The sequence below is a fragment of the Penicillium vulpinum genome, assembly GCF_028829585.1.
Source record: "Penicillium vulpinum strain IBT 29486 chromosome Unknown utg000004l_segment0_segment0, whole genome shotgun sequence".
Lineage (NCBI taxonomy): Eukaryota > Fungi > Ascomycota > Eurotiomycetes > Eurotiales > Aspergillaceae > Penicillium > Penicillium vulpinum.
This window is the reverse complement of record NW_026643244.1, coordinates 1,671,730-1,693,507: the sequence shown is the minus strand read 5'-3', so window position 1 is coordinate 1,693,507 and position 21,778 is coordinate 1,671,730. Positions and strand designations below refer to the sequence as shown.

The following is a 21,778-nucleotide window of genomic DNA, read 5'->3' as shown; positions in this document are numbered from 1 at the left end:
TATTTCGTTATTAGGTAGCTATAGCCATACTCTTGTTACAAAACTAGCTGTTAAGGGAAGATCTTCAAGAAGCCTGTGATGGAAATCTTTTTTAACTTGATTCTGATACTTTATAGTGACCTGAGGATATATAGAAAGGATATCAATATTACAATATGTTCCTAGTTGTTGTATGCTACAAGTAAGGCATTTCTTCGTAGATATGTCTCCTGTAGAATTGAGTCCTGCAAAATATTTATTGATTCTTCAAACTCCTTCACCCGGACCACGAACATTACTCTCGTATGTCTGACCCGGCGATCCCCAGAAAAAGCTGGCTCGTTTGCCTCTATTATCCTTCCCACGCCGGAGCTCCTTCTCCCGCGCACGAACTCTTTGACTGTGCTTTTGGCTCTGTCGCTTTTTTGCTTTGTTTTCTGCTGTTTTTGCAGAATCCCTTCCCGTGAATAGGCTCATCAACCAATCCATGGTCGCAGTTGCATGTATGAATATTCCTTGAGCCGGGTCGGAAGACGGAGATGGAGCAGATATCACGTCGTTAGACTAGTATCACTGGCCCAACAGAAATAATTCTCCAGTGTCCCCACTAAATCGGCAATGCAACATTAGCGTATAATTCCTCTACGCAAGTGACTTTGGGACTAACGTACTGGGTTGAACCGGTGCGAGATAACTAGCGACAATACCAACTGGGTGTGGTTGAGGGGGTTATATCCTCGGAATCTTTCAGTAGAATTGAATTCAATTTCAAATGACTCGCGGTGGAGAAAGTACCATTTTAATACCAATCCTGGAACTGTAGCCCCCAAATTACCTACGACATAGGTGAGATGGGGAGACCCACATGAGTTGTCCGAGTTATTGTATGAACTACTTTCTTTGTACGGAGTAGTTTATTTTCTTTCCAATTTAGAATCTAGATCGGACATGCGTCAAAGTATCTATAGGAGTTGATAGCAAAAATCAGAATCAACACCCAGTAAAAAGAAATGCCCTGCCATGTCCTTTGCTGTTTGAAATGTCGAAGATCCCCCAAAAAAGGGGCGTTTTTAGGGGTTTGCCCAGCCCTACTTAATATATTAAAAGACTTGGCGTTTACGGGGCACTCTGTACGGAGTGTAGATCGCGTTGTTAGCTTCTTGGGATTCTAATATTCGGGTATTTTGAACTCCGAAGGTATTAATTAATAGATTGAATTAAATTAATAACTTGGTTATTTTTTTGGTCTTCGCTTTCATAGTTCTTGTGCCAAGAATACGGTTACGGAGGTATACGAAAGATCCAATCTAGAAGGTCTGTACTAAAGTTCTATTTCAATATATATCTAATCATCTTTTATAAACACTGACCTTGCTAGGGTATTCTGAGGGTATACTTCACCATGTATCTCTCAGAGCTACTTATCCCACCGGGATTTTTCATCTTTTCAACGTTCATCTTTCTCATTGCAATTCAACTTCCCTCCTGGGCTCGCATTCTAAGTTCACCCTTTATATTCGGCACTGCCATATATTCGCTCCATACCAGCTATTACTTTGGGCCCCACACAGGTGTGAATGGGCTATGGGCACTTCTAAACTGCGTCTGGGTTCTACACGCAGCAAGTACGCTGTTTTTTGAACAGCTGAAGCTTCCTCAAGGTGCTCTACCATGGACATCTGCATACAAGGTCTGGGCTGATCCACAACGTCAAATCAACTGGAATGTGTTCTCAGCAAAAGATTCCTTCGTCACTTCGTCGGACAGAGTCTTCTTTGCTGTGAGACGGCTTTGTAAAACTATAATTTGCTGCCTATTGCACGTGTGTGTCGTCGAGCCCTTCACGCTCCTATACTTTGGTCTTGAAGCACAGGACTTTGCGCCATCACGCCAGGTCTTATTCAGGCGCTTGCTATGGCCGGATGCAGGGCCAGTGATTGATTCACGCGAGCTCCAAATCCGCTTGTTTGTGTCCGTGTCCTGGATCTGGACGGGATATTTGATGCTTGATACTTGCCACGTTTTGCTATCAATTTTCTTCGTTACGATATTGCGCATTGATAACCCCGAGGAATGGCCGCCGTTGTTTGGCAGTCCGCTGGAGGCATACAGCGTCCGCCGATTCTGGGTCAAGTTCTGGCATAGAATGACGGTCCCATCCTGCACTTACACTGGTAAGTTCTTTACTCGACGAATAGCAAAACTTGCACCTGGTGCACGCGCTGAAAAGCTTTTTATCGCATTCTGGGCCTTCTTCTTATCTGCTATCTATCATGCCATGGCAGATTGGCAGGCAGGAGAGCCATGTTGTCCAACGGCTGATTTTGTTTTCTTCATGGCCAACTTTGGAGCCGCTGCAATCGAAACAATCGCAGTGCCAATAACTAGCTCGCTTTTGAAAGGGCGGAGTAACAGTCGATTGTGCCAAATTCTTCTGTCAGAGCGAGGCCGAAAGCTTATCGGCTATGCTTGGCTCCTTGGGTTTTTCTTCTGGATTGTACCAAAATGGCAATACCCAAAGGTCTATCTTGTGCTTCGAGAAACGGAAGGCTCGCAGTATCTCAAGGGGTTGAGTCCTCTTTGATTGTCAAAGTGCAAATTTTATTCATTGCGAAATTTAAAATACAACCAATTCTGTATAGTAGACCAAAGCCAACGTGTGATATGTTGGCAATATCTTGGACTTTTCCATTGCCCATAAGGTCCGCACTGTTAGTGACATTGGCTTACCGGAGGTGACAGTGCTCTGAGTCGAAGATGTTAAGTATGAAATACTGCGGAATGCCGATTTAGATTATCCTGCCGATGAAATATTCTGTGTCTTGATCCATGTGAGCTGGTAAACTTTGGGTTATACATTGATATTAAACCAGAAATTGATTCGAAATAAAATAATTTCCTTTTAAATATGGAAAATATGAATTATCTCTCGACACTTGCAATTTATTTACCTACAAAACGCACGCAAACTCCAATTACTACCCCAATAATCGCCCCAACCACAAGCCCCACAGCTAGCCACACGGCATAGTACTTAATCACTCGTTTTTTAGAGCCAGTATGCCACTCCACCCTCGAGTCTTTCACAGTCACAATGGGTCGTTTCCCCCGCAGGTCACGAGGCTCTTCCAGATGCATGGATTGTGTTCCATGTGTGCGCGTGTGAGCTTGTTCAAGTATTGTTGGCTCCATGATGCCAACCCAGTACTAGTCTGGTCTTGAGCATATAAGTTTCAATCTTGTTGGCTGTCAACAAATCTGTCTTTTCTGTTTTCACTGAACTTGCTTTGCATTGGAACTGACATGCTTTTTAGAGCCAATAATTGGCGTCGTCTGTATTGAAATATGCGCCTGAATTTTGGAGGATAGGAAATTCAAAAAAGGTCTCTTAGGACTAACTTGTTAGTGTATTGTTCTAGACGGAATGGATTGCAACTTCTTTGCCTGAATATGGGGTCATAGATTTTGCGTACCTCGTACCTGACTGACTCAATTCAAACCTTGAACTGCTGCTTAGATCAATATTTCGCAAGGGAGGGAGGGAGCGACTCCTATACGGTGGAGATCATTGTTGTCTCTGGGATTACAGCACGCAGGTTGTAGAATCGGGAATCACTACAGCGTATGATTTATATAGTATTTCGTAATTCACGAGACCTTACGCATAGCTCGCTTAGCGTGATAAGCCGCTAATAGTATATTATAATATTGTTACAAAGAAGATCTGCAAAACAGAACCCGTCCACGTGTAGCCCATTATAAGACGCGACCCACCGGGGTCCATTGTCCCTCTCCGAGAGACCCAAAGGGGGAGGCGGAATATTCATTCTGTTAGTCTCAGCTTCATAATTACTAGTTGAGATATAAATTCCGTCAAGATGATCTTTCTGCTAACTAATGTACATATGTACAAAGTACGAAGTACCTATGTACATCCATCACCATAGTGCCATGCTCGCTAATAATAGCGTCAAATTTAGCTCCTGCGCACCACGGTTCATTCTAGCTTAGATCGACCTGGGTCCGTGCGATGCGGGGCCTGTGGACTGCCAGCATTTACTTAGTCGCATAATTTGTATTCCGTACGCTAAATAAATATCGCCTTTGAGCATGGATGACATTGAACCGCATGATAGCTATCAAAATTAGCCATGTCGATAACCGTTGTGTGCCCATACTATTAGGTTGCTACGTCTTAGAGACTAGTCCCTGAGCCGGTTTTATTACAGTGATCTATCAAATTATAGCATATATGGGCAGCAGTTACTGACCTTCAGTCACATTAACTATGTTGTACAGTAATATGTCGCACATTCCCTTTAAAATACCGGACTTAGATTAAAAATTCGTAAGCTGTGGCAATATAGCACATCAAGTAGTTACATCACACGATACCCACCTTAGGGACCTCCCTGGGGCCGTTATCCGGGGGCCAGGAAGCGGATCTATCCATAGAGGTGTGGTTCGGAAGGAGATATCTGTGGGCCGTACGCTCCACTTTTGCTAATTAACTATGGACATATATATTCCGTACCTCGTGGTAGATAATATACAGATCTAAAGCTAGAGCCTAAGATATTGTAACCTCGGAAAGTATGACGCACTTTAATCACAGAATCCGCGAACGCCAAGTAGAAGATGAAGCCGTTCATGGGTTCTCTCGGATCGACCCCTATCCTGTTCTGTCTTCTTTCCTATCCCTATCCGCCGCTATTGATAGTGAACGCAGAGTTCTCATGTTGTAGGAGATAGTGTTGAGAAGCAGAGAACTAAGCCATGTATTATGCAATATATTACGCTATCTGGTCCAGTAAAAAGAGCTTAGATTAACGTAGATATATAGGCTACTGCAAAATAGAAAGAACTTAGCCGTAGACATGGATATTTCATGAAAATTTATCTCCATAATTCAAGACCTCCTACTAGGTCTCACAGCAACCTTGTGTAAAAATAAATGCCTTGAGACCATAATTCGATTTTAACCATAACTAGCCCCAAAGGCCCACAGCAATCAAGGTGGCTGCTGCTGGATACAGAAATGCCGGATTGTCGTTCAACACCAGGGCAACTCGTCCGATGTAGGGTACATGGCCTTGAACTAAGCCAATGATCTCCTCTCGGTGGACATACGATCTCCCCACTGGGTAAAAGAAGCTATCATCAAATTGGCAGTTGTCGCCCTTGGTCAATATAAGTTGCCTTGAGAGGATCAGTATTGCTTAACCTGATACAGAATTACAGAATGGGGCGAAAAATACCTTGACATGCTTCCTTGATCATCATCGGAATGGTTGAGGACTGCGATGGCTCGGTGGACCATTGGCAGACGGCGCCCAGGAAACCACACCACAGGAATGTCTCCCACATTAATCTTTTCTTGATGATTCCATAGCAGGATGAGATCCCCTCGGTAGAATTCTGGCTCCATTGACTCCGATGAAACAACCATGACTGGATGCGATGAGCCTGTAATCATGCACATGCCCTTCCAAGCCGAAAGGATGAGCCCTACAAATAATGAGATGGGCAATAAGAGGCTGGCAATGTGTTTGAGGCTGGTCTTTCTTGAAAACATTGCTGTTCGGAGGAAGTAGGGTAGTATGTCGAAGGGAAAGGGTCTCAAACCCCATAATGTAAGAAGTAGGCCGATATTAGTTCTCTGTTCTCGGCCCCCCTCATTTACGAGGAGACTCTATGAAGCTTGCAAAAGCTCCGCCAAAAGACCTTGAGTCATTTAATTGCATAAAATATACCCTACCTAGCGAGATTGCATCTTGATTGCAACCTTGGGTCGTATTTCGAAGAGCAGACGATTGGCATTCCCCATAAAATTTCCACTTCGAAGTCCACCCACCTGGGGCCATTTGGGATACCAAATGGAGAAACCCGATATATTGGCCCTCAAGCTAGCAGTCCTCTTTCTCGGCGTATTGATCATTGGCTCTTGCTTGCAGGGTTGTGTTAAGTATTGCCATTTTTTGTAAACAATCGGTTCTATCGGGACATTTCATTCGAAAATCCTGCGACTGAAAAGGGAACTCATTGTGGATCAATACTATCGTCCTTTTCTAAGGTTAAACTAGGACCTGGAAGCATATAAAAAGGCCCATCTCTCGTAGCATGGAAACTATTCATTCAGACTCTCTCAACTAATTCAACAACTTCTCATTTCAATCAACTTTCTTCCGCTTTTCCCAGCCAACCTCAACTATGCACAACATCGCAATTCTCGGTGGTGCCACTATGGTTGCCCTCTCCATGGTTCCCTCCTGTCCAGCCCCCATTGGCCTGATCATCACTGGTCTTGCCGCTCCACTTGCTGGTGGCCTGGCCTACATTGGCCTCGAGTCCAACATCAAGCGGGACATTAATGGCATGCGCATAGTCCCTCGTGTCGAAGGCTACCCGGGTGTTTCGCAGCAATCCTATGACCAGTGCAGGGACTCCAACAACGGAGCGAAGGTCACTGTCACTCAGACCGCTGAGTCCAGTATGTCACCCAACAACAACTGCATATTGCCATCGTTTCTGACATTATCTATAGGTTTCCGCCTTGACGGTGTCACCCCCGAGTGCATGGTCCTGGCTGCTTTGTTCACCAGCAGTGGCTCTCTCTACCCCTGTGGCTCTGCTTGCCTTCAGTACAACGACCTGGACAGTGCCGATGTCACCAATCTCCAAAACACTATCCAAAGCCTTCTGTGATAAGTTCATCCAGTACTGTATATAAGATGATCAGGCCTACATTTACTTCTGCAATATCCTTGGTTATATTTCTGCAGAATGATGGCGATTTCAACACAATCTCTATAGTAGGGCGGCTCCTTTTGACATACATTTGTTTACTAGGCAGTCGATTCCCTGTTTTTTGATTTGTGCTTTTCGAGTTGAAACAATCAGAAATGTCCTTCTGTGAACACAAACTATATTCTCTTCGTATCTTTCTGTCTTTGACTGAAAAAAATAGTAAACCAGGGAGAACAATTTTGGAAGAAGCCGGGAATATGGTGGGCTAATAGGATATACATGTGTGTTGTGTGAGGTAGAAGTGATGAGGTTGATTTGATGTAGCGGAATCTGGATTTTTATGACAGGCGTGATTTGGGGAATTACTTTAAACCGGAAGGTGAATTCCAGATAGGTGGATTTCTATGATATTGCAGGCGTATGAGAAGGTTCTTGAGTGCTGGATTAGAGTTGAAATGTGCCTTTGAACAATAATGACTTTCGACATCGGGTTTTGGTTAGCCTATCTACGAGCTAACTAACTGTTCAGATATCTCGATCATTTGCTGTCGATTCGTCAGATCGAAGATCTTAGGTACATATAACGATACGCTTTTTTTTTATCAGATATCAGTAACCGTTCTTGTCTACGCCGTTTTCCTCATACACCTGTAAACTATACCGAGCGAATTTGCTCCGAGCCCGAATTTGCTCGCCGTATTTGGTGAACAGGGGCGGAATAATACAAAACAAGGTCGCCAACGCGGCAAGAATCGAGGATGCTACGTTTGCACCAAGTCCCTCGTACATCTGTCTTGCGAACAACGGAAATGCAGCCGACATAGATGAGCGAATAAGCGAAAGGGCTGCAAATCCACTTGCCGCATAGCTCAGATAACTGTCAGCGAGATAGCCCGCAAGAACTGAGTCAAACTCATTTAGGGCATATCCAATGAGAACAAGAGCGACCGTTGAAACAATCCAGTGAACATCGGCGATTGGTGGGATTGTCCATGCAAACCACCATAAACCTACAGCCAAAACAGGAGCGCCGATTGAGAAGCCGAGAAGTTTGTGCTCTGGTTTCAGTGGAATGCCCTGCTCTTCGTATTTGACAATTGTGCGGTGATCTTGTATGCGAGTGAGCAATCCCGATACGAGACCGATGCAGATTGCGATGAAAGGTAGACAGGATGAGGTGCTCGAGAAGCCCATCGATTCATAGATTGGTGGTAGGGCCTCGGTGAACAAGTAGATCAAGGCAAATGCAACCGCACTCATCGTTGCCACCATGAAGACAATTGGTTCCGTGAAGAAAAGCTGGATAGGACGGAAAAGGGCGATGCGGACGAAGGTCTTTATATCGGGAGTACTATCGGGGTTCAGCGCCTGTAGGGTGTTGTTGCCGCTTTCTTTACGGATCTTGGCAACTTCCCGTTCGAGAAGTAACGACGGTCGTGACTCGCGTATACCAAACAGGAAGATAGTGATCACAGCTGTCACAATGGCGGCGATGTAGAAAACCCATTGCCTGTCACGATTAGTCAGTATGGCAATAGAATATAACATGAACCCACTTACCAGCCTAAATGCACTGTGATGTAAATACTCATAATAGGGCCCAGTGCTAGACCCATGTTTGCGACCATGGCCCAGAGGAATATGAGCCACACCCGATGTTTGGAGTTGAACATGTCTTCAATGCTACCTGCCACGACGATGGTAGGTATCGCCGACAAGAAGCCAGAGAAGAATCGACCGACTACCACTCCTGCAAGAGAGGGCACCACGCCAACCATCACACAGAAAACACTGTAGAAGCCAGTGCTAACAATGTATAGATTCTTGCGACCGAATGCTTCCGAGTAAGGGGGGAAGATGATACCACCGACCATTTGGCCCAACAAATATCTGCACAGCGCGATTAACCAATATGATACCGAGCCTAGGAGCTGGATGAGACTAACATGGAGACGAAGATGAAGAGGGCCAGGGTCTTTTCTATTCCAAATTCATAACGAGCGTGATCGGCAGCAGAACTCTGTTCGGGGTCAGTCAATTTGTCGCGTGGCTGGACTTTGGCTATTGCTCACCCCGGCCGTACTGATGGCAGTTCTACAACGGAGATCCTCATCAGTATTCTATCCACGGGCGGGAATACAGGCTGTCAGAGAAAGACATACGTGAAAAGATCCAGAAATATGATCAAGCTACTGTCGTAGATCTTCCGCGCAATGGGCCAATTTCGAGGATGATGTTTGTTTGAAGCTGACCAGCGGATGAACTCGCCATCTGGGGTGTATTCAAGGCCATTTTCATCCAAAAGAGATTGAATATTGGCTTGATCTGGCATCGGGGATATGTGTATGGGTTTGCTGACCCTTGGAGAGTCCATCGCAGCGGAATGAGAATTTGAAATGACAGACGGCGCGCTCAGCACGTCAACAATGGGGGCCATTGCGAGATGTTAAAGAGAATGGAGGAGATAGTGCGAAAAGCCGACTAGACCAGGGACCCCTAGGTACAACATATTCCCCACATGTCCGCATTGAGTCATTAGTAAAGGCGGGCTCGGGTGGACACCCCTGATATCACTTTGATGTTGCAAAATCATCCCACAGTGAGGCTCGCCTCAAAGAATTTGATCATCTTTTCGTAAAGCTTTGACTTATATTTGTGATGGCGTGAGAGTGTGAAAGTTGCGTGTTTTCCCTAAACATTCAAAATTGGGAGACGATGCAAGGCACGAAAAATCCCTGTTCTTACATGTAACCCTGGAGAGCTCGATGGGCGAGCCCGATCTACGGAGACATTGGGACAATACCGGCGTTAGTGACAATACGGTATTTGTGAAAGTATGATACATATGTACCTATCAGATTGAATATACGCAGTATTTGAGAGAAAAGGTACTATTTCATTGTAATAAAAGCTCTAAAGCTGACCTGTAAATTGACATACACTAGTCAAGATATGTATAAGAGTTCGGAAAAGCCTGAACAAACACTATATTATCTACGTAGAACCCTGCAGTAATGTCATTTTAAGGAACTTCGTATGTACATAGTACTGGGTAGGTATCAGGATGACAGAACATTACCTACCGTCGGACTTTAACTCTACGGGATTCCCGAGCTCCACCAGACCCACCTGGTACAGTCATCCATCAGCCGCATATGATGAGTAACAGGACTATCAAACCCTGTTACTCATCATGTAGAAAACCTTGGAATAACCTCAGTATGCTACATATGAAGTGTCAGCGGTAGATTACCACTAGATCCTGTCTCGTAGAGCATCCGCAGAAGAGGCGCTTACTAAGAACCAAGCCCCAGAGATTTAGTATGTGTGTAACACACGGACAGAACGACTTAGAGAAGAACAACTGTGGAGTTAATCCATTACTACGTACGAGACCTTCCTGGTTCACCGATTATTGGCAGCTAGTCACTTACGAGGCTTACTTTCACGAAGATTACTGCAGGAAGATGTTACACCGGAGGTGCGGAGATGTGGATCTAGTGACTGTACTACGGAGTACTCCGTATAACCCAACATTGAACTTTCTTGCAATGTGGGGGCTTCGTACCCCGTAGTAATATTGGCTTTTGTCTAATTATCTGCAGTACGCGAGGGCTAAGAATTCTGCCGAAGAAGTTGATTCAGGCCCACCATCTTCAGCATCATATTTCATCACTTGGCGTGCTCTGGTGCATACCTTGTATGAATCACTGGTAGACATACCTTAGGTAACTGAAACTGTACTATTAAATTAGTTGAAAAAATATATAAACATCGTACGATGCTTTGATGGAGGTGAAGTTAGGCCGTTAAATATCTGGCCTGCTACTTTGCTTAGGGAAAAATTTGCAGAACATTGTGTGTACCTGTCAAAAAAATGGTGTTGGTTGGTCTAGCATGCGTTTTGGCTCTTGCATCTTTTGCTCTACGGGCTCTTTTCCTCAAAGAGACGCCCATTAGACCCTACGTAAAATGGGCCTCTCGACTTTTCAGCACAAATTATCCGCGGTTTCCCAAGCAAGATGTCCAAGTGAAGATATTCAAGAGGTAAGTTATCGATGCCATTTGTTCCTTTGATGTAAAGAGCTGATCTATATAGACAAGAAGTTGAGGCTTTCGATCGAACGACATGGCAATATAAAAGCTACGATGCCTTCAAAGGAGCCATTCTCTCAGAAGACCCTGTTGCCTTCCCCTGTATATATGCCACCAAAGGCTTCAAAGCCCGGGATCACCGATATATATTTGTCGAGTCTGAGGATATGAGCCACGACGAGGAAATGACTGCCATGGCTACGGCTTTGCAGCAATACCTTGGAACACCTCCCTCGGAGCTAGGACCAAACACTAGCTTGGTAGTTCTGTTTCCCATCCCTAGCTCGCCATTGAGCGTGGAGGAATACTACCAGAAATATTGGGATTGTCTGCATGGCCTACGGGCACGGGATCCCAAATCTTGGCCAGGCCACATCCCTACAGACACCGATACACCCATGTGGCGATTCTGTTTTGACGGACAGCCTATATTTAGTGCTTCTCTGACGCCTGCCCATACAAAGAGACGCTCTAGATATGCACCTTGCTTCTGCATTGTCTTCCAGCCCAACTTCGTGTTTGATATTCTGTTTTCTACCCCGCTGAAGAAAAAATCGGCTATCTCGAAAGTGAGAACTTTGTTGGGTGAGTATGACGATGTATCGATCAGCCCGGAGTTGAAGAATTATGGAGATGAGACGGGCCGAGAATGCAAACAGTATTTCATCATGAATGAAAATTATGCCCCGTCGTGCCCTTATTCGACGCTTGGATGATGAATGCCTGTCACAGAAAATCTAACCCTTTGCATTGGGTCCCTGAAAAAGATTGTATATACTATCCATCTTTGTTGGTTTTATTGTTCAGCCTATAGAAAAGCAATTATAAATGGCCGAATTTGAGTCTTGCTGTTCAAAATTTCCCAAGTAATATTACCCAGTTTGTCTTTCAAACTCCAAAAAATCTTATTCTTTCTAGTTGTAATCAACTTCACTATTCCAGGGTCACCCAATAGTCCACTCACGGACTGTCCGCAGATGCATTAAACATTTCGAAATACTTTCCCCTTCTCTCTATCAACTGCCCATGAGTCCCATATTCTACAATATTCCCTTGGTCTAAGACATAGATAACATCCGCACTCCGCACCGTACTTAACCGATGTGCAATGGTGATGGTAGTGCGACCTCGAGCTGCGCGGTCGAGCGCTTCTTGAATGAGAGCCTCGGATTGTGCGTCAACCGCGGAGGTAGCCTCGTCTAGAAGCAAGATGGTTGGGTTTCGGACGAGAGCGCGCGCAAGAGCAAGGCGCTGCCGTTGGCCACCACTAAGCTGGTCGCCCCTGTTTCCGACTACAGTATTGAAACCGTCCCTGTTTTTACAAGCGGTTAGAAATGGAACGATCGTGTTTAGGACGCTGAGAAATTGAGAGACTCACGGTAAAGAGCAGATAAAATCGTAGATGTTGGCTTGCTTGCACGCATTCTCAATATCGACATCCGTGATGCCATTGCCTTGTCCTGCTGTTAAATTCATCTTGATGGAGCCGCGAAGCATCGTTGGCTCTTGGTTCACCAAGCCGATACATCGCCGGTAGTCTGCAAGGCAAAACGAAGATATGGGTTGTCCATCGAGGAAAATGCCACCCCTGCTTGGATCATAGAACCTTTCAACCAGCGAGATTATAGTACTTTTTCCACAGCCAGTGTGGCCGACCAGTGCCACCCGCGAGCCCGGCGAGATAGATAACGAAATATCTTGCAGGACCAAATGGCCTGGTCTTGTCGGATATGTAAAACTGACATTGCGAAAATCAATTTGGCCTTTTGGTGGAGTTTCGAGTTTTTGCCCGTCACTGTTATCAGGGTTGATGGCTGATTTTCGCTGGAGCAATGCCTGGAGACCGGCAGCCGACCTCCTAGCCTTGCTGATATTTGGCGTGAACGAAAAGACCATGCCCGCAGAATAGGCACTCGTGATGATGGACGAGTATACTACCACGAATTGGAGTAGAGTATATTCTCCGCTGAGAATCAATGACCCTCCATACCAGAAACCTAGTGCCATGCACGCATTCACTGTGGCTCGCCCCAAGGCTAGAACGAGTGAGGCTTTTACAATGGCTTTCGTTCCCTCTCGGGAAGAAGCCTTGACTTTACTCTCATATGACTCTAGTACCTGAGTCTCGCGGGTGAGCAATGCGACCGTCTGAATGGCGCCCATAGCTTCACCCGCATACTCGGCTGAGGCCCGAGTGTATTTTTCATTGAGCCTCTCAAACTCGCTTGAAGCCCAAATACCAATAAAGCCGCTGGCAATTAGCACAGGAATAACCGAGGAGCATACCAAGGCTAGCTTCCAGCCAAATGCCAGACCCACAACCAATGCTGACACGAGTGTTGAGATTCCAATCAGTATCATCCCCAGAGTACCGCCACTAACCCCTGCAAGATCTGCAGCTTCGGTGGAAAGAAAGCTCGAAAGCGCAGCTGCTGTATTACCCTTCTCGTCAAAGAATGCAATCTCCTGTCGAAGCATTTGCGCAAGAGCCAGCTTACGTGCCCGGCGTACTAGCCTTTCCGAGCAGAAGGCAAAAACAGAGCCTTGAATTGAGAAGACGATCATCATCACCATGGCCAGTAAGAAGAACATCCAGGCCCAAAAGGCTGCATCGGAGCGAATATTGTTTGGTTTGTCAAGGGGTTGTGCGATGGCAACAACTGCTTTACCAAAGAGAACAGCAGATGCAGGTTCTTCAAGACCAGCGATGACGGAGCTGATCAGGCCAATAACTATCCATTTCCATTCCTGTGCATTCAAACTGAGCACGAACCGGGCCATGGAAAAAAGCGAGGCATGCTCGGTATTGTGGACGGCATTGGAGTCATCCGTGGAGTTATCGAGTAGCTTGACTTCCGTGAACGCTTCTTGCTTAACAGCAGCGAGACTAGTGGTGCTATCGTACACTCCCACTAATTCGGGTTTATCGTCGGATGTTTCTTCATCCTCACTAGACTGCTGTGCTTCAACAAGCTGGAAGTATTCACCCCGTTGTTGCATGAGTTCACTGTGTGTTCCCTGCTCTGCCAGTTTTCCGGCTTTTAGCACAACAATATTATCAGCCTCTCGGACGGTTGAAAGACGATGAGCAACCACCACCGTGGTCCGGCTTTTGCTGGATTCTTTCAGTGCAGCCTGAACAGAGGCTTCTGTCTTAGTGTCTAGAGCAGACGTAGCCTCGTCTAGGATGAGAATCTTCGGTTGTGCGACAAGCGCCCGTGCAATAGCAATGCGCTGCTTCTGACCTCCGGAGAGTTTGGATCCTTTGGTGCCTGTCATTGTCTGATATCCCTGCGGCAACGCAGTTATAAAGTCGTGGGCGCAGGCAATCCTAGCGGCTTGTTCGATGCGAATTTGCTTTTCCTCGGCTGGTAGGTGCTCCAATTGAGTCCCAATAAAGCCATACTCTATATTCTCTTGAATGGTTGTGTCAAACAGTGAAGGCTCTTGGTTTACAAGTCGCAATTGTTGCCGTAGCCACCGAACATTGAGATTCTTCGTATCATGTCCATCCAGGGTAATCTGACCCTGAAGCGGCTCGTAGAAACGCAAAAGAAGCTTGGAGATGGTACTTTTCCCTGATCCTGACGGACCTACTACGGCTGTTGTCTTTCCGGCTGGAAAGGAGAGGCTCAATTCTTCTGTGATTACAACGTTTGGTCGCGTTGGATACACATGCTTGACGTTGTGAATCTCGATATCACCATGTATTTCTTCCAATGTGTCCCCAGAAGACGCGGTGGAGTCAATCGGAGACTCACGCCGGATTATTTGGAACACTCTCCGAGCCGCAGCAGCGGCATTTGTAAACGTCTCAGCATTCTGGCCCACGCCCAATACGCAGAACGCGGCACTTTTGGTGATCAATGTGATGGCAACAACAGCCATAAAAGAAGTTTGCTTGTCTACCAGAAATCTAGACCCTTGCCAGAAAGCCAAGGCCACATTCAAGTACCCTGTGCCCACCGTGATGGCTACCATGGTACCCATGAGGGCCTTGAGAGTAAATCCGGCAGTCTGCGAGATGCCAAGACAGCGATCGTAGCTGTCCACAAGTGTCGGCTGTAAACCTAGTGCTGTAGTACTCCTAATAGAGCCAAGGGCTTCTTCTGCGATAGAGCTTCCCGTCGCTTGCGCTTCCATAGAACGGACCGAGTAATGGACCGCAATTCGATTGCCAGCGTAAAGCAGGGCCAGACTGAGAAAAAGCGACCATGTCAGAATGAAAGTGAGCTTCCAGTAAAGCGCAAAGCTGACGATATAAGTTGCCATCAAAGTGCCGACGGCACTTAGCGTGAGTGAGAGTTTGTAAGAGACGGCATCTTGGATAATGTTGAGATCGGCACCGAGCTCGGCCAACATCTGACCGGTGCCGACATCATCAAAAAAGGCAATATTTTGGCGTAGAATGGATTCCATGTAGCGTACTTTGATTTGGGATGCCACGCGGGATCCTGTGTAGCTGAACCCTGCAATCGAGACAAACCAAACTACCAAAGCTCCAATGGCAATGTACACAAAAAATAAGGAATAGTGGCTGATGAGATGACTGGAGTTGGGAGCCGATGAGTCGCCATCGAGGCCTGCAAAAATGTACGAGAGTCGACCAAAAATAATCTAGAAAGCATTAGCCACCGTTGGTTATACGTTGGGAGCGTGATTTATTACAGGAGGGAGCGGAATGATTGCTCCTGCAGCCAACGCACACAAAGTGCTAACTGCAATAATTGCCAGATCGCTCACGGTCGCATATTTGAATAATGATAGGAAGGAAGCTTCCACGGTCGGAATGTGCAGCTGGCGATGAATGATTCTGACTTCTTCTGGCCTTGATGCGCTGTGCTCCTCCTCTTCAGTCATGGTGAAGCACACTGGGACCTTTCCCCACCAGACCGTCCCTGCACTGAGTGTCGATAAAATTTGAGAATATATTGAATAGCCTATAAATATCAAAGACGTCGAGGTCAGCATAAGCGTAAAAGCGAAACGTTGCCCACGAAATAACTGAGGTTACATTCCTTGTAACTACCTACTGTATTACCGGTTTGTATCACGTATCAGGGGAAATACAACTATTGAGTTATGTTGCAGAAGCGCGATAGACTGCAAGTACAGACGCTGACTGTAATGGTTCAGATCGGGAAGCACTATGGTTACATGCACCTTAATCCTTCTTGTTTCTTTCTTCCTTATCTTCTTCAGGCTTTCACACTATTATTTGCGTAATTTAGATGGAGACTACTAACAGCTTCAATTTCTAAGGCGACAAATACCACATCCGGCAAGTTTACTGTGGCGTTTCTTCCGATGAAGCTTCTGATGACGTATTCAATCAAAACTTGAAAGTCCAAATGGGATTCGTGTGCACTCGAACGTGCCTAGGTTGCATCGAAAGGCAGTTTTCCATATGTCGATCTCTCTGACGGGGATGTGAAAATACGCTTCTTCAATGTTGTATTTCGTGTACCACTTGTATCGTAAAATTCGTGGTATGATTGTGCGGGTGGTGCGTGAACGTATCGTCTCGTAATCGCGTTGACGGGTTTGTAATTTTGACACGGTCGAAGTTCCGTAGCGTGGAAAGAAAGACGATAATTGGTGGTCACACCGAGCACGCAATCGATCTAGCCGCACGAGAATTGGATCCAACAACACGGATGATATTGCTAAGACGGGACCCCTCACTTAAAGTATATTGGTTTTACAAGGTTTTGTGGAGACTAGCTTAATTTAACTATTCGACACAGGCCAAAATCACTGTATTATCAATACTGTAAGTAACAAATTGAGTATGTGACTACAATGTTTGCATGGCCAGTTTGTGTAGTAAAAGCTCAGTCCAATATAGACATCAATATTAGTAAAGCCAAATATCCAACAATGCAACAGTGAAAGATGAGGCAAGAACAAGTAAAAAAAGAAACCTCCTATTTGATATCAACCTAGATTCGGTATGAGTTTGCAGCTATATATATGTATATCACGACTGGACCTAATAACCCGGAATGACGCACTTGCATTTGGTCCTTCATTATGTACGCTGTCTCCTTGTTCTGGATTAAATCTAGCCGGGTAATATGTATATGATATGCGTCACTTGAGTAGTATATTATATAGATACTAGTACTATCTGGGTAATGACCTAGCGGGATTAGCCTCGGCAAAACGTATGGGAAAGATGGTACAGAAACCCGACTAGGCCAGGTAGCGCTTACGGTCCGCCCGAACCAACACCGAGGCAACTTGCTAGGCCACCCACGGAGGGCTGAATGAGGAACTGTCGCCCGCGCCCTAGCTGCAGACAAAGGTCTAGAGGGGTGGGCGCTACATGACTAAAAAGCACAGGTGAGATGGATGGCCGTGGACGCACGGCCATGCAATCTCGAAATCCATTCCCTATGTCCGTCCAAACAATGAGCAGCATTGAGAAACGCCGTATCCAGAACCGTGAAGCGCAACGTCGACACCGTATGTCTCTACCAAATAATCAAACCCTTTAAGTGACTGAGACCTCTCAGAAGGACCACGCTAACTATCTATTGGGTCTAAGGATTTTCATTAAAGGCCCGTCTCGCCGAGTTAGAAGCGGTTCAAACTTTCTTGCACCAGAAAGGATTTAGTCTGCCAGCACAGGTAGTTGCCCACCCCGATATACATGCCTCCCAGCAATCCTTATCGCCACCAATCGATGCATTGATTCCGCCAGATTGGATGGAGGGACACAACAGGCTACTTGCATGCGACCTGGCTGTCTCTCCAGGAACGGGGGCGCCTGCTGGGTCTGTCGGACCTGTCAATCCCGGTGAAAATACTGCGTGGATACAAACCCCGATACAAGATAGCCATTTTGCGCCTATTGTCTCAAATCAACCCCTGGGAGCTGTTTCACCAGGGTGGCGTGGGGCAGCCGGACACGTATCAGCGGGGCCCGAGTTACCCCCATACTCTCCAACCCGTGCGATGTACCCGTCACCTCCGATGTCTTTAGGTGTGCCTGCACATCAAGAGCAAAAATTGCAAACTCATCCACCTATCCCTTTGACGCGGCAGTTACATCCGACTGAGTCCCTACCTCGCCAGCATGACCCTCCGAACAACACCTCCATCCCAAAACAGGGCCGTAGAGGCCCCTCCCCGTTACACATTGCGGTGTTGAACTTAAATATAGCTAGTGTGCAAGTGTTGTGTCAGCATGGCGCCAACGTGCATGCGCTTGACGAGCATGGACGCACACCACTGCACCTGTGTGCGGATTTTCCAGTGCAGCACGGTGAAATAGCTTCGGAGATAACATCCCTGTTAGTATCATATGGCGCGTCTCCCGAGGCACGAGATGAAGATGGCGAAACAAGTATGCAGCGAGCGGCACGAGTGGGAAACTACATGATGATTTCCACATTGGCAGGTCTCGGCGCAGATGTGAATTTCCAATGATGCTTACATGGTGATGGTGATGATGGTGATGATGGCAATGATATTACATTAGATATAGCGAAAAAAAAAACGGTCTGCCTTCATTCTGAACATAAGAGATCTTGTCGAGATTCTTCCTGTACAACATCATAACTCACCGTTCTGGCCCTAATTTGACCACCTATATTCTTATATCTTCAACACACAACCCTTCTCTCAAGGCCTCTGCAACCCTTTCCACCACCGGACAGAAGCGATCCAGCAATACCCTTGATTTCTCCTGTGAAACCATTCGTGTGTGCGAAAATATCTCCACCCCCATTCTGTCACCCCGAGGGTATGAGATCATGTACAGGAAAAATGGTAAGCGCCGATCATTTTCAAAACGGCGCAAGCGGCCAGTGAATCCAGCCTCCAGCTCAAACGCAAGATCTTCCTCGACGTTTTGATGCATTGTAGCGGAGAAAATCGCACTACCAGCCGGCCATGCCGTACATTTGTGGACCGCTTCCTCGAATCCAAACGCGTCGGCATCACCAAGCGCTCCGAATTGGCCTTGTACATCCTGAACCACTTCTTTAACGGTCACTTTCTGAGATGATAGAGATACACGAGCGGGAGACACATTGATGCAACATCCAACAAGCTCTTCAATGCCTGGCAGAGGCGCGTTACGACCGTTGATGAGACGTCCGAACACAATATCGTCGCATTTCAACATGTTTGATAAGAAAAGGGCCCAAGCAGCACTCATGAGCGAGGCAAGAGTAATTCCAGCCTCTATCCTTGGGGTGGCAATCTCATTCTGGATACGGTAGGGCACAGCGGTGACTGGAAGTTCCTCTTGCAGGAATTGGGGGCTCATATCCGTGAAGTGCGCGTTGTCCAAGACTCTTTTGAAGTGGGAAATTGATTTCGGCCGACAGCGAGCGACGTGGGTCATATAGTTAGAGAATGTGGACCGCTCAGTAGGCTGGCGGCCATTGTAGAACTCAACTAGTGCCTCGAATATGAAACCGATGGACATCGCGTCATACTGCGCGTGAGAGAGGCGCAGAATGAGTCGCATACCTTGGGTTTTATGACGGATGAGAACAAAGCGAAGAATGGTTTGGTGCCGTTGAAAATTGCTGATGTCTTCAAGACAGAGAGTTGCAGTCGCATCTGGCAGGTCCTCCAAGGTATCGATCGTTTGAAAGGGCAAATCCAAAGCCGTAGGAATGACAGCATAGTGCCGACCTAGGTAAGGCACAAAGGTTGCCGTGATAATGGGGAACAGTTCCATGATTTGCTGGCAGCTATTCTTCAGCCGAACAATATCCACATCTAGGCCAAGATCAAGATAATAGTAATCGACAAATTGCCGATCCTCGGCGATTCCATCACGAATATAGTACTCTTGCATATCAGTGAGGGGCAGAATCTCCGCCATATCAGAGCCTTGGAGACCAATAGAAGCTGAAATGTGAGCAGCAAGACCCTCCTTCATGCCTTCATCAATCAGGTCAAGGCCTAGAGGAGCTTCTACTAAGGGCTCTTCTGACACAGGGGCTTGGGTAATAACCTTACACATAGCTGAAAGAACAGGATTGTGGAATATTTTGGCCAGCGTCAATACTGACCCAGCTCTTCTGGCTGCTCCGACGAGTTGTAAAGCGGACATAGAATCGCCTCCTAGTTGAAAAAAATCGTCGTCAACCCCGATGAGGCTCTCATCAATGTTGAGCACCTTCACCCATAAATTCCGAACTTTATGCTCATCACTTGTTCGGGGTGATCTTTTCTCGCCGAGGGCAGCCAGTGCAACTTTCTCGATTGACCAGGAACTTCCAATTTCCCTTAAACGCTTGCGGTCCAGTTTTCCGGTCAATGTCGAAGGTAGTTGCGACATACTGAAAAAAAGCGTGGGTATCATGTACGCTGGTAGTTTTTGTGCTAGACGAGAAATAATCTCTTCGCTGATCTTGAACAGGTGAGCGTCCATAACAGGTGTTGACTCTGGTATGCACAGGAAAACAGCCAGGATGTGGCTTATCGACTCTTGGAGCCGAATCGTTTCAGCCACCACACGTGAGACTTCTGGCATACAGTCTTGCACTTGGCATTCAACCTCACCAAGCTCAATCCTATTGCCACGAATCTTGACTTGGGTATCTTTGCGTCCCAGAATGTTAATCCTACCATCTTCTGTATACATTCCCAGGTCACCGGTCTTATAAAGTCGACCACGTCTGCCTGGAACACCACAGGCTCCTTTGACTAGCCATCGCGGATCTACTATAAATGTGGCCTCAGTTTTTATTGGGTCGTTCAGGTACCCTAGCCCAACAATAGGCCCTTCGATCAGAAGTTCTCCAGTCTGACCCCAAGGGAGCAAAATGTGATGATCATGGGGATCAACAACCCATATAACAGAACCCATTCCAGTCCCAATGCTAGATAGCATGCTTGAAGTGGACGCTTGGTAGTTGATAGCGCTGTATGATGTACATTCTGTTGGGCCGTAGGCATTGATCAAGCGCTGCCCTCGACCCCACCAAGGCTTTGTATCATGATCTGTGATAATCTCACCCAACAGAACTAGCGTCTCTAGCATGGGCACACACTCCGGGTCCAATAGGCGAGCCACTGTCGGCGTCAAATGTACTATCGTCGCCTGCATGTCGGCTATGGTCTTTGCCAGATTCTCGGTTCGATCGGTGTCGCTGGGTATACAAACGCAGCCTCCAGTCCACCAGGTTGCAAACATGTTGTGAATGGTGATATCAAAGCTGTAGGAGGAAAAGTCAAACACCCTTGATGTTGGCTTGTATCCCAGACAGGGTATCTGGTGGTGAAGTGCAGAGCACAGGTTTTCGTGTGAGACCACACATCCTTTAGGTTCACCAGTGCTTCCTGATGTGAACACGACATAGACAATGGATGAAGGCGGTGGTGCTGGATAATCGATAGGTAGAAGCGGGCCATCATCATCTGCTTCTAGTAATTTCCCAACGACAATAGGAGCACTTGGGGACAGGCGTTCTGCTTGGTCTCGATTCGAAATTGACGTCAATATATATTTTGCATCTGACTGCTTCACGATGATTTGAAGGCGAGATTCGGGAAGAAACCGATCGAGGATAACAAATCCGGCACCGACCTTCACGACAGCCAGAATAGCCACAGTGGTCCAAATAGACTTCTCGAACAAAAGAGGAACAATGTCCCCCGGCTCGGTACCGAGGGCTGTCAGTTGGCCGGCTAGCTTTCTGGCTAAACGATCCAGTTCGGCATACGAGAGCTCTCCGTCCCAAGCATAGACCGCTGGATTTTGAGGTTGGCTGGAAACCATCTGAGCGACACGATTATGCACATGGTCATGAACTGCTTCGGGAACGGTTGCGCCAACTCTCCAGACTTTCTCCATTGCTCGAACTTCCAAATATGATTTGGGAAAGATTTTTTTGAAAATGAGTGTGGAATTTTTTAAACAGAGTGAATGTAGTAGAGAAGGGCAAATCCATGTCACTAGATATAGAGAAAAAACATTTCTTATTTACAA

General features: G+C 46.5%; 9 protein-coding genes across 9 annotated transcripts; 4 read left to right on the top strand and 5 right to left on the bottom strand.

Moving 5' to 3' along the window:
• Positions 1 to 246: 246 nt before the first annotated feature.
• On the bottom strand, positions 247 to 468 carry N7479_009196 (uncharacterized protein; the record flags this gene model as incomplete). The annotated part of the gene is made up of 1 exon (XM_057256889.1): positions 247 to 468. One exon carries the CDS (start codon positions 466 to 468, stop codon positions 247 to 249), a length of 222 nt encoding a protein of 73 aa, XP_057104347.1.
• Positions 469 to 1,381: 913 nt separating this feature from the next.
• N7479_009195 (wax synthase family protein) lies at positions 1,382 to 2,563 on the top strand (the record flags this gene model as incomplete). The annotated part of the gene is made up of 1 exon (XM_057256888.1): positions 1,382 to 2,563. The coding sequence occupies one exon, from the start codon at positions 1,382 to 1,384 to the stop codon at positions 2,561 to 2,563; it is 1,182 nt and encodes a 393-aa protein (XP_057104346.1).
• Positions 2,564 to 4,967: 2,404 nt separating this feature from the next.
• On the bottom strand, positions 4,968 to 5,428 carry N7479_009194 (S26 family signal peptidase; the record flags this gene model as incomplete). Its single annotated transcript, XM_057256887.1, has 2 exons — positions 4,968 to 5,178; positions 5,238 to 5,428. The coding sequence occupies 2 exons, from the start codon at positions 5,426 to 5,428 to the stop codon at positions 4,968 to 4,970; spliced, it is 402 nt and encodes a 133-aa protein (XP_057104345.1).
• Positions 5,429 to 6,189: 761 nt separating this feature from the next.
• Positions 6,190 to 6,684, top strand: N7479_009193 (uncharacterized protein; the record flags this gene model as incomplete). The annotated part of the gene is made up of 2 exons (XM_057256886.1): positions 6,190 to 6,469; positions 6,524 to 6,684. The coding sequence occupies 2 exons, from the start codon at positions 6,190 to 6,192 to the stop codon at positions 6,682 to 6,684; spliced, it is 441 nt and encodes a 146-aa protein (XP_057104344.1).
• A 651-nt stretch (positions 6,685 to 7,335) lies between these two features.
• On the bottom strand, positions 7,336 to 9,163 carry N7479_009192 (uncharacterized protein; the record flags this gene model as incomplete). Its single annotated transcript, XM_057256885.1, has 5 exons — positions 7,336 to 8,236; positions 8,287 to 8,616; positions 8,673 to 8,746; positions 8,799 to 8,820; positions 8,889 to 9,163. The coding sequence occupies 5 exons, from the start codon at positions 9,161 to 9,163 to the stop codon at positions 7,336 to 7,338; spliced, it is 1,602 nt and encodes a 533-aa protein (XP_057104343.1).
• Positions 9,164 to 10,603: 1,440 nt separating this feature from the next.
• On the top strand, positions 10,604 to 11,537 carry N7479_009191 (YqcI/YcgG family protein; the record flags this gene model as incomplete). Its single annotated transcript, XM_057256884.1, has 2 exons — positions 10,604 to 10,773; positions 10,826 to 11,537. The coding sequence occupies 2 exons, from the start codon at positions 10,604 to 10,606 to the stop codon at positions 11,535 to 11,537; spliced, it is 882 nt and encodes a 293-aa protein (XP_057104342.1).
• Positions 11,538 to 11,781: 244 nt separating this feature from the next.
• N7479_009190 (ABC transporter ATP-binding protein) lies at positions 11,782 to 15,681 on the bottom strand (the record flags this gene model as incomplete). Its single annotated transcript, XM_057256883.1, has 3 exons — positions 11,782 to 12,133; positions 12,200 to 15,438; positions 15,490 to 15,681. 3 exons carry the CDS (start codon positions 15,679 to 15,681, stop codon positions 11,782 to 11,784), a joined length of 3,783 nt encoding a protein of 1,260 aa, XP_057104341.1.
• A 1,553-nt stretch (positions 15,682 to 17,234) lies between these two features.
• N7479_009189 (uncharacterized protein) lies at positions 17,235 to 18,255 on the top strand (the record flags this gene model as incomplete). The annotated part of the gene is made up of 2 exons (XM_057256882.1): positions 17,235 to 17,289; positions 17,372 to 18,255. 2 exons carry the CDS (start codon positions 17,235 to 17,237, stop codon positions 18,253 to 18,255), a joined length of 939 nt encoding a protein of 312 aa, XP_057104340.1.
• Positions 18,256 to 18,415: 160 nt separating this feature from the next.
• On the bottom strand, positions 18,416 to 21,643 carry N7479_009188 (non-ribosomal peptide synthetase; the record flags this gene model as incomplete). Its single annotated transcript, XM_057256881.1, has 1 exon — positions 18,416 to 21,643. One exon carries the CDS (start codon positions 21,641 to 21,643, stop codon positions 18,416 to 18,418), a length of 3,228 nt encoding a protein of 1,075 aa, XP_057104339.1.
• Between the last annotated feature and the right edge of the window lie 135 nt (positions 21,644 to 21,778).